The sequence below is a fragment of the Trachymyrmex septentrionalis genome, unplaced genomic scaffold (assembly GCF_001594115.1).
Source record: "Trachymyrmex septentrionalis isolate Tsep2-gDNA-1 unplaced genomic scaffold, Tsep1.0 scaffold53, whole genome shotgun sequence".
NCBI classification, from domain to species: domain Eukaryota; kingdom Metazoa; phylum Arthropoda; class Insecta; order Hymenoptera; family Formicidae; genus Trachymyrmex; species Trachymyrmex septentrionalis.
Window position 1 is genome coordinate 2686948 of NW_017305705.1, and position 11715 is coordinate 2698662.

Genomic DNA, 11715 nt, shown 5'->3' on the forward strand with positions numbered 1-11715 from the left:
TTTAATAATTCTAATAACATCAATTTGAGAGATGAAATTAGCACGGCTAAATGTTTATCACTGGTAATACAGGAAATATGAATATAAATAACTCGTTGACTGCAGAAATATGTAGAATACGCGAAATACCGTTATACGTGTGCATGTTAAAATGTTGAAATTATACTTACGGGAGACAAGAGATTACTAAATAAACGACCGACTCTACAAATCTGTTGATGTGACTTTAGCATCTAACATCTCATCATATCATCAAAGATCAAAATCTTTTGCCCTACATTTCTAGATACATATATCCCGATTAATAAGTGTACGTTTAAAACACTTTTTTTTATGTATATCGGACTTATAATTATAGTCTTCATGTCGATAGCATTTAGAAAGTTCATCTTGTAGGAAAATGCAGACGCGTGGGATCATATGATAGATTCCAAAATGAAAGACAATGAAGTGAAAGACTCTCTCTCCGAAAGACAATGTCGTCATTTCACGATATACAATCAGTTTTCATATCTCATTTCAGAGTCGGGCCCGATTTTCCAGATTCCGTTCGCACGTGCTTGCTGCATCAAAAGTTACAGGTGACGCGAATTGCCAAATATTTTATATAATGCTTATATAATTTTGATGTACTTTTCTTAAGTAAGAATTTCATTGGCTTTGTTTTTACATTTTGTGCACGCAGATGATGAACTGCTGTATAACGAGGAAAAAAACGAGGGAGGAAAATGCGCATAGAATTCAGAGCATGGAAATCGACGATGTGGACGAAACAGGTAATATTTGCGAATTAATTACGCTTTACACGCAAATGATAATGGAGAAAATCGAAAATTATTGATCTGTACAATTCTGCTGTTGCAGAATCCGAAGATGATGAATTTTTCGAATGCACGAGCGAGGAGTTGACGAACGAGGAGCTGACATCAACGAAGCCACAATTGAAGGCTAAGCACTTGCTGTGGAACAAACCCGCGGGAAGATTGGCCAAACATCCTTCGCTCAGGTTAATTTTTCTTTACGAATAACGACCGCAAATGGCTGATTTTTGCTTAACCTAGAATTACAACTTACAATATCAAAGAAATTTTTTCTTGATACATAAAATTGATATACTGTAACTTCACCAGTTAAAAATAAGTAATGAAATAAAATAGTATTATAGTATTTAAAAAAATATATATAGATATCAATGAAATTTATTATAAATTACAATATTTTTACATACATGAGATTTTTTTTACTGGTTAATATATTTTACCTCCTAGAGAATATCATACATAAACTACATTCAATAGTCATCATTAGCATTTTTTTAGTAGTGGAATATTAAGTATTTCTATTGACGAAGTAAAGTTAAAAAGTGTACAACTGTGACTTAACGAGAATTGATAATGTGTAGATTGATCCAAACTGGAGACCCTCTTTATCTACCAATCACGCAGGATCCCGTACCGAAGACGGAGGACCAACTGGAGGAGGATGCGCAGGTAATGATGCAGCTTGGTACTGACAAATACGCCTCCGAAATGCGAGCTCGAATGATGAGCGCATCTCTATTATCAGACATGGAGTCCTTTAAGGTATACATTATGCATTGATCCTTAACATATTTTATAGATATATACATCTATTAGTATAAAGATATACATCTATTTTACATTATGATAATATAACTCAGGCGGCAAATCCTGGCGCAGTCCTGGAGGACTTTATTCGATGGTATTCCCCGAGGGATTGGATTGACGAGGAAGGTGTTGACGAATGGGGGCAAGGAAAGGGTTAGTATTTTTTTTTATATATATAAAATTCTGAAGAATATTCCCAATTCGAAATTTTATATTACCGCTATAAAATTTTTATTTTCATTAAGTCGAAGACTTAAGAAATATTGTAAGTTTATCTCTCTGTATATAATATCTTAGAAAATTATTTCTATTGAGATAGAGATTTTATGCCAAAGTTAATAGCGGTTTGAAAGGTTGCACATTTTTAAGAGTATGTATATAAGCTGAAAGATAGACTGACAAATTAAGTGCTTTTTTAATGACAGATTCTTTTGTTTAATATAGAATCGATTTTTCCATAACAAAAATATCTCTTCAGTTTTCAATTAAAATGTAATTTTATATTTTCTTATTACGTTTTTTTATATTAAGTATTGAAATGCAGGTCATTTATCACCACGGATGATGATCACTGATAATCCATGGTCAACGACGTGGACATCGGCACAGCCAGTTCCCGCACATCGGCAGAAACGACTGTTCGACGACACGCGAGAAGCGGAAAAGGCTCTGCATTATCTGTGCTCGAAGCGAATAGGCCAAGTCGCGCAGCTCCTATTGCCGACTCTGACGCATGCCGCACTCTATACCTTGGGCTTACAGAAACAGGAAGCTCTACCAAGCCTACCTGATGTAGCACAGAGCATACTCAATAAATTGCAATACGCAACGAAACCAATTCATCAAAAGCTGCAATTATATGAGGTACTGCTGTTTATTCATTCGTTCATTAATTCGCTCTGCCGCCCTAACAATAATCCTAATTTATCGGCCTGATTTACTCAGACAGGGCTGATAAGTCAATAATGTTGAACGCGCACATATTTCGGAAAGGTACACATCGTTATGGCACTAATACGGAATAATAAAAAAAATAAGAAATTCTTTCTTCCTTCTTTCTTTAAAATTTAGAGATGCATGAATTATATCTCCATCGTGTTACAGGATAAGGATCTTTATATTTATCTTATCAGGACTGTAAGGATCTTTATATTTATCTGTATAAATATATAATGCATGAATTATATCTCCATCGTGTTACAGGATAAGGATCTTTATATTTATCTGTATAATATATAATAACTAATACAAATGTAATCTCCTTACGGATGTAATTTCCAAATTCAAAATAAAAAAACCAAAAAAGAATTTAAAAATTGAATGAGAGTCAGCGTGGTAAATCAGTACGTAAAGTTTAATCTTAAAATTAGTTCAGTTTTAAGATTAAACTTTACGTACTTACTATCACGCTGACTCTCATTCGTCCTGGGTTTTAGATTCTTTTTTAATTTTTTATAATTCATAACGTGTTGTATTTCGAATTATGAATTTATTCAGATAAATATAAGCGATAATAGAAAAGAAATAGTTAAAAACATATAAAGAGAAAGGGGAAAATAAATAATCAGGTTACTTGTTAAAATTAATAATAAATTTTTCGAACTTATTAATTTTTTAATAAGTGACTTGATTAAGTATTTATTTTTTCCCGTAAGCGTAAATGAAATTTCTACAAGTTTCATTTACGCTTACGGTCACTTATTAAAATTAATAACTTTGAAAAACTTGTTATTAATTTTAACAAGTGACCTGATTATTTTTCCCTTTCTCTTTATATGTTTTTAATTAAAACTATTTCTTTTCTATTATCGCTTATAGTTATCTAGCTAGATAAATTAATAATTTACAATACTTTATGAATTATATATTTATACAGATAGATATAAAAATCCTTATGATCTGTAACACGACAGAGATATAATTCATATATCTCTAAATTTAAAAAAGGAGGAAGAAAGATGAAATAAATAATCAATTGTTTATCTTTTTTATTTTTTATTCTATATTAATGCCACAGCATCTCTCCCTATTCCGATGTGTACCTTTCTCAAATGTGCGTGCGTTCAATATTATTATTTTAGCGTTTCAACATTATTGACTTATTGTAAATCAGGCAAGGCCGATAAGTTATTGCTAGGACGACAGAGCCACGCAAATTAATGCATTATACACTCAACATTAACATAACATCTTCAATCATAAACAGTCATTAGATTTTTATTTACAACATTAGATTTTTGATTATGATTAATCAATATTTATCACAAATATTTATATTAAATGTGCTCGTATAAATATACTTCAAATAAAATATACATGTATAGCTTATGTATAAGCAGGAATTTATACAGATAGATACTTTATATAACTCTCTCTTCGAATTTCAATTTCTTTAGGAAATCACGCGTGACATCGAAAGCGTGGAAGCGTTGGTTGCTCAAGTAAACTCGTTACAGCACAAGCTAGGCGGTAATAATGACTCTAAAGAATTCACATCCTTTTTGATTCAATTGATGCGAGGAAAGGAAGTGAGCGTGCCCGGTGGCTCCAGAGGAGACATCGGAGCTCGCATAACGACGATGTTTCGCGATGCTCAAAAGGTATAGGAGAGAAAGAAAAAAGAGGAAAGAGAAAAAGAGAGAAAATTTATAATTTTAACATAAAATATTTTGATTTTGTTTCAGGCTGCTCATATGATGACGTCCGTTAGTAATATCAATAAAGATACTATAAATACGCAAGACAGTCGATACAAAATTTTCCCCGAACCATCGTGCAAAGAATTCATTTTGCGAGCGATAATACCACGACCTTCGCCATCTTCCACGCCGCAGCCACAACGGCTATATGTCTGTCTTAAACGAGATCACATTCGTTTAGCTGGATTCTTTTCTGAAGATACGACGTTTTTATAATATCAAACATCATCGTCAGATTTAAGTAATTTTTATTTAAAAATTGTTGGATTTGTTGCAATAATGATTGTAGATCACATATCCTTTTTTTTTTGTTGAACGATCACATCCATAGTTCATTTTCCCGGTATATCAAATACCTTTCGATTTCGCATTTGTTCGAAGGACTAAAAGAAGACAAGAAGAAATATATGATGCAACGTGTGATATTCTTTAATAAACGCATTTATTCGTCTTACTGCATGTATTTTACATATTTTCAAGATATCTTGTTTCTGAACGTGGGTAATTCCGTGAGTAGATTTCGCATGATGCGATCAATCTCCTCGAAGGCTAATTGAACATGAAGCTGTAGCACGGGATCTTTGTCTTCGCGCAAATTGCGCAATTCGCGGTACAGCTCGATCATGTCACTGGTACAGCTGCTTAATAAATCTCGGTCAAGACCGCGAAACAGAAGCGTTGCGACCAGGACGGCAGCACGCCGACATTCAGGTACTTTGTCTGATTTTAATATACATGTAATGCAGTAGAGAATCTGTGTGAAAGCGTCAAGTTTAAAAAAATTTTCTTTGATATTTGTTCCCTACGAATCTCTTATATACGTACTTCAGTGAGAACGTTTCCCAGACGATAGTTCAATACTTTGCAGAGCTCTCCTAAGCAAGAGAGACCAGAGGCTCGTATCAAGGGATCCGCATCACGAATAGCGCACAAAAAACCATTAAGTAGAATATTTTTTTGAACCACGCTCATTTCACCTGCGAAATTTCACATTTTAATTATTGAATTATCTCTAACTCAAAATTTGCATCAAGTTTTATGAACCGCTAGTCTCATTTCGATGTACCCTATTTTATCGTTTCCTGGACTTGTATTTTATGTTTTCTGTTCAGTATTTTAAATAACGATAATTTATTAACAATGTATTTGTTACCTTATAAATTTTAATTATGTTTCATATAAAATATAAATAATAAAGATAAAAAGAGGATTTATAGAAAATTTGTGCTGTATATATGCGCATATATAATAAAGAAAAGATATCTGTATACCTAAGGCTTTTGTTGTTTTAACTAATATTTCTCCGAGTTTTATTCTAGTTTCGACAGTTATTTCCGATATTGCAGCACGTTTGGGCATATCAATGTATTCAAGCATTAGTGTTTCTATGACTTTTTCTGGAAATGCAGTTGCCAATGCGCACAGCCCATTGATAGATGCTAGATATATAAATGAGTCTTCATGCTTTAAATTCTCCTGTAACCAAATACATAAGTAAAATAAACTTGTAGAAAGCAGCAGCAAGCATACAATGAAAATATTAGCAACCTCGAATAAACGCAAGATGATCGCATTGCGCGCAACAGCGTAAGCATCTTTAGTCTCAATCAGTTTCGTGAGTACCACAAGACCATGTGCCTGAACAGGAAGTAATGGATCCGCGAGATCCCTTAAGGCTTGGTCAAATTTATCCGACGAACTGGACAAGTCTTGATAATATTTCCTCTCCGTTCTAGTTTGAGAATCATGTGTTGTAATACAAGCCACCACTTCGCTGATTAATGCTTTAAGTTGTGTTGATACATTTGAGTTCTTCAAATGGTCTTCTAAAAACGTTTTAAAATCTTTGAAGAGAACGATTTCGATCGATGCACTCTTCTCGAGCAAAATCATTTTTATCAACATTAAACTGATGTACAACATCTCGCATTCGCTCTCTTCAGTTTTCTCCCGACGGTTTTTGGTATACTCGTTAAATAACGATTTTATAAACGATAATAACGGTTCAGGATTTTTTACTTGTGCGTTTTGAACGATACTTGTGCTGGCTAATTGCGATAGAAGTTTATGAGCCGCTAATTGCATCGTGATAGGTTCTATTTTATCGTCTTCTGTCTCCAACATTTTCGGTTGTTCAATTTCATAGTTCCATTTATTTATATTTGACAGGAACTTCAACATGTAACAAAATAAACTGGGAGACAAATCCTTAGCAATGGACACTAAGTCGAAAATAGTATCAGCTAATTTTTCATAGTCCAAATTTTTATTCAAGCCAGTAATTTCGATACCGCCAGTCGACGCAAATTCTGATGTTATATAATCTCCAAATTCTGCTGATGTATCATGTCCTAGAAAAGCTGAATACAACTTTTCCCGCAATGTCTCTTCTTCGAAAATTTTTAATAAAAGTCGTCGTAAATTTGTTTTTAACGTACAAGCACTTTCGCGGATTTTATCGTATAGGCAAAATAGAGGCGTAGCAACATACAAAATAACTTTACAAGGTACATGTTTGAATTTGGAATCTTCCGTTAAAAAACATTTCGCTAGTATGTTTATAGACCATTCTATCTCCTTTTCAGAAAAAATTTGTAATTCTTTCATTGTTAAAGGTGCACAAATAACTTCTATAATATATTTCTGACAAATGTGTGGATTGTAATCATACAAAGATTTAATACAACAGTTTGCTATTATTGAGCCATGTTTGAACTTGTCTGAAGAAAACATGTCTAGAATCTAAAAAAAATTGTGATAATATTAATTTATTTTTATATTTATTTATAAAACATACTTTATATTATTTCTTTAAATAGTCTCTGATTTACCTGTGGACATACAGCTTTGTAATATTCATCGATGTTTTTTCCATGCGTTGCTGCTATCAGTCGGGAAAACGTATCTAATTTTCTCCAATCCATACCCAAGTCTAACTTGTCGTTATAAATTGTGGCAATCAAAGATGATACTCCATTGGGTTGCATAAGCATCTTAATTAGATAGTTTTGAGTTTCTTTACGTAACCATTTTGGTGCATTTTGCACTCCAAGAATTGCCATTAATTCCCGAAAACATATATTACGTGGGCAATTATTTAATAGCGAAATAAATTTAGTGTGAAATACTTTTTGACGATTTTGCAGCCTTTGGTGTTCTTGCATTGTCATCCGAAATTCCTGATTATTTAAATTTGTAGGTTGAACTTTGTCCACTGGTTTAGCTAGTGGAGCATGAGACAATTGTAACAGAGCGGCCATTAAAAAGCCAATTCGTAAAAGTACAACTGGTCGCAAATTAAGATCATCGTAAAGTTCTAGGAGTAAGTGTGTTGAGAAACACAATCGTTCATATTTCTGAAACATGAAGTCTATATAATATAGATAAATAATTGTAGATAGTATTAATAATGCTTAAATTAGACTTACTTTACCTCTAAGCAACTCAAATCTTTTTCTTCAGTAATTGTTGAAGCTATGGGGCATAATTTATGTATATCTATGCCTACACCAGGTAGTAGAAAAGGCTTGATTCCAATTAATATTATAAATTCCACAGCTATTTTCACAGAATGATATTGATTCACATTAAAAGATGCATCAGTATCTACATTTATATTTTCTTGCTTAATACCACGCAATATATAAGTTAATATATTAAGATATTGTTGTCTATAAATAAAACAAATATATTATTTAAATATTTCTAGTCTACATAGAATTTATATAGTACTTCAACAATACCAAATTACCTCATAGACAAATTTTCGATACATTGCACATCTTTTGGCAAAAGTGGCTTTACCTTCTGAATCATTTGTACCATCTTATCATCAAAATTTATAACCTGATCTATAAATATAGGTTTCGATTAAAAAATATGCTATGTATTAGCTACGTTCGGTTTAGGTGTCTTGCATACTGTAAGCTGTAAATTCCATTCTATTTTCCTTCCGCAAGTAACGTATAATAAAAACTGAATAAAGCTCACAGCACGTGAACAACCAAATCGAAACTAAAGTCTTAATTATTATTGTAATATTATCTTAATATTGTAAAATTAATTGGATCTATTAACAAAATATATACAATCTTACCATCAGCATTGTATATCAACTTGGATAATATTTCATTGTAATCCATTTTCCTTTACACTTTTATTCAACAAAAAATCCTGTGAATTTTGTACATGCACACTTGATGTTTCTGTTTCTATTCTAACGTAACGACAACATCAGCTCCAGCTCATATCAGCTGATCGTCTTTAAAGCTAATTCCACATCAAACTTAGGTTCTATACTTCTATACTCCATCCACTGAGAGAACAACCACGCTTTGCGCAGCTTGTGATCACGTGAGTTATAGTGGGGAAAATTCAAACGCAATGCACCCTCCGTAAGTTGCTGCCTGCTTCTGTTAATGACATGAGGGAGTAAAATGGGCGGTTAGTCCACGCAAACCGAACAAAAATTCGTTCGACGCGTAATTTTTCTCTCCGTGGACAGAGTATATATTAAGGTATCTTTACATGAGAGCATCAAGCGTTGAGTATCAGAGCATGCGCAGTAATATGTTAAATAATTTTACTGAAATGCATTGGATCCAATGTATGTATGTACAATGGATCATACATTGGGCACATTCAGCAAACTCAACACCTAGCAAACGAGAATGGATTGAAATAGCGGTCGTAGTACTGAATGCCATTGAGAAATCAGATACATCGGAATACACGGTTTCTAATAGGTTGAAATCGTTTATTCTTTATTCCTAATTCCTTCTATTGTGCGCAGGGCCTTAATGTAAACAAATATTTGGTATTATATATGTTATCATCGTAGCATCAACGAGATAGTATAAATAGCTTCTTTTACGTTTCATTATTCCAATCCTTCTAGAAGTTTTGTTTATACTTCCGTTATTCTCCTGTTACATCTGATTTACTCAGGTTTTTATTTTTATCAGGATAGAGCATGTTGAAACATGCGAGGCGCGCGCGAACAAGTTTTTTGTAAGCGCGTTTTGAATACGGATCATATTCTTGACTTTAAAACATTACCTAACTGATTTGACTGCTATATTTTTTGGCCCCTATTCAGAATGCGCTTACAACGATGTAAGCGCAATAATATGCTATAATTTACGTTACACATACTATAGAATTCTACAGATAAAAGCGCTCTGAATACGGCCATCGTGTAGTACTACAATTGACCAAATCGAACTCATCGCAGGGGATGCTCTACTGAAAGAAAAAGGAAAAGATGCCTTTTATCAAATTTATGAAACATTAATTCGTTTTATATCATTTCTTGATCGACGCGCGTTAGTGTAATTAGCGCTTTCAATTACGCAAATAATAATTTTCCCGCTGTCAATAACGTTATACGTCATATTTCGTCATATTTCATGTCATTATTATATTATAACAGAATTTCCACGTCGTGACACTAATTTATGATGCTCGAAGTCTCGACCTACCTATATCGACTTTCATCGGAGAAAAGTCTCCGTTTATTTCACTAATTTAAAGAAGAATTGAGCGGGCTATAATTGTTAAATTTTACCGATTTCGTTCGTTGTACATCTTGCGCGCTGGCGTCAAAATTTATTTTTATAGAGCCACACGGGAACCCGCGGTGTGGATTAGAAAGGGGAGAAATACACGCCGTAGCGGCGGAAGCTTGCCGCACAGTGACTCTCAAATGATGAATTTCCCGAAGAGCGAAATCGTATTTCGTATACACCGTTGAATATTGAAAACCTATATAGTTCATGTTACATTATAGTACACAGTGCTTAAGGTGTTAAAAAAGTGTTAAAAAGTGTATATAAACGCTTTTTAGCGCTTTGCAGCGCTACAGTGCTGCTTGGATACTAATTAGATTTACAATACATTTTATAGTGAATATCGAGAACACCAGCATAATCGGCATAATGCCTGGTTTTCCTAAAAATAAAAGAAGACTTTATTCTTGTCGAGCGTTCCTGACTGTAAAAATCTATCCCGTCTTTTCAGCTGAAGATATAAAAAAAGGATATTATAAAATTCACATGAAAACTGGGTATAAATGGACGAAAAAAATATTATTCGCAAATGAATTGTATTTTGTATAGTTATGTGCAAAATTTTAGTTCAAATGGAAATTTGAAACAGCAATTTTTCAATTTTATTATTGTTAGCAATTTGAGATGTCAATAAAGTGTAGTAAACACGAAAAATGGAATGAAAAATTAAAATAAATTGTGATTCATTTTAAAATTTTGATTCATTTGAATCCATCCAAATACATATTTAAATATTCATGGTCTATTTTTACTTTTTTTAAACTCAATTGGATGAAAAACTTTCTTTTAGATTTAATTAGATTGAAAAATCGTATTTTCTATTTTGAATTGAGAAATATTCATGAGATATAGAAAAAATGATATTATTTTTAGATTGAAAGACATAGAAATATGCTTCATGTAATTCCTAAATGAATAAAAACGTATTTGAATTGAAAAGGATTCGTTTGTTTGCAAATGAAAATCTAAATCCATTTCAATCCATTCTCGTTTACTGGAAACTGGAAAATATACTAGAAAATATAATAAGTAATTAGAATTTTTCTTACATGTATGAGTAAATTTATGTTAAATAAAACAAATGTCTTTTTTATTTGTATTTTATCGTTAAAGCATGTGTAAGACTTAAACAAATAGAAACAAAGAAATAAACATTTTGGAAATATGGAATGGATTACTAATTTAACAAAAAATTAAGTTATTAATCTTAAATATTGTCTACAGGGTGTTTCTGAAATAACACTGACTACTACACTGAATTATACTATGCTATGCTTAATAAAAAACTGAATCAAAAAATTCTGTACCATTTTGCAATTTTCGCAATAATTAACGAGATACTAATTTCTAAACATTGCCGAATAAACAGATAAAATCGATGTATAAGACAATTTTAAGATATTTTTCAGTATTCTATTCAGAAATATTTTAAAGATGTTTCTTAAAGAACTCTTAAAGATATCTTAAAGTTGTTTTTGTTATATCGATTTTAAACATTTTGCTCATTGGGTAAAAAAATATTGCAAAAATTGCAAAATAGAGAGGACTTTTCGACTTATTTTATTAGAAATAACACTGTATGATTAGTGGGTGTTATTTCAGAAACACCCTGTATATGTAAGAAGAAAAGAAGAGGTAAGATTTTGTAATTTTAATAATTTGTAAGGATGCTATTTTATTTGTGCGTTTTTGTCATATGACAAATGCGTATAAAACGGAGAACGTACCAAATGAAATAGTATAGACCTAAAAGTGTTTAACACTATTTTATTTAAATTCAATTTGCCTTTCAAATTTTCACATTTTATATATATATATATA

The 11715-nt window shown here is 32.1% G+C and overlaps 2 protein-coding genes across 4 annotated transcripts in view; one reads left to right on the plus strand and one right to left on the minus strand.

Moving 5' to 3' along the window:
* LOC108751987 (rab3 GTPase-activating protein catalytic subunit) overlaps positions 1–4670 on the plus strand; it is a 40414-nt gene extending 35744 nt beyond the window's left edge. The window contains exons 8-15 of one of the 2 annotated variants that reach the window (XM_018492515.1): positions 524–581; positions 686–776; positions 865–1006; positions 1403–1583; positions 1682–1781; positions 2173–2492; positions 4025–4228; positions 4313–4543. In XM_018492515.1, coding sequence (XP_018348017.1) covers positions 524–581; positions 686–776; positions 865–1006; positions 1403–1583; positions 1682–1781; positions 2173–2492; positions 4025–4228; positions 4313–4543 — 1327 coding nt within the window. Of the gene's footprint in view, positions 1–523; positions 582–685; positions 777–864; positions 1007–1402; positions 1584–1681; positions 1782–2172; positions 2493–4024; positions 4229–4312 lie in introns of both variants that reach the window. The other variant, XM_018492516.1, reaches the window with a different exon arrangement.
* Positions 4671–4782: 112 nt separating this feature from the next.
* The window catches only part of LOC108751988 (transport and Golgi organization protein 6 homolog), an 8011-nt gene continuing 1078 nt past the window's right edge, over positions 4783–11715 (minus strand). The window contains exons 2-9 of one of the 2 annotated variants that reach the window (XM_018492518.1): positions 8424–8739; positions 8079–8178; positions 7761–7998; positions 7159–7683; positions 5876–7069; positions 5599–5803; positions 5153–5304; positions 4783–5081 (exon numbers count right to left, since the gene is read on the minus strand). In XM_018492518.1, coding sequence (XP_018348020.1) covers positions 4803–5081; positions 5153–5304; positions 5599–5803; positions 5876–7069; positions 7159–7683; positions 7761–7998; positions 8079–8178; positions 8424–8469 — 2739 coding nt within the window. In that variant the 5' untranslated portion in view covers positions 8470–8739 and the 3' untranslated portion in view covers positions 4783–4802. Of the gene's footprint in view, positions 5082–5152; positions 5305–5598; positions 5804–5875; positions 7070–7158; positions 7684–7760; positions 7999–8078; positions 8179–8423; positions 8844–11715 lie in introns of those variants that run through there. The other variant, XM_018492517.1, reaches the window with a different exon arrangement.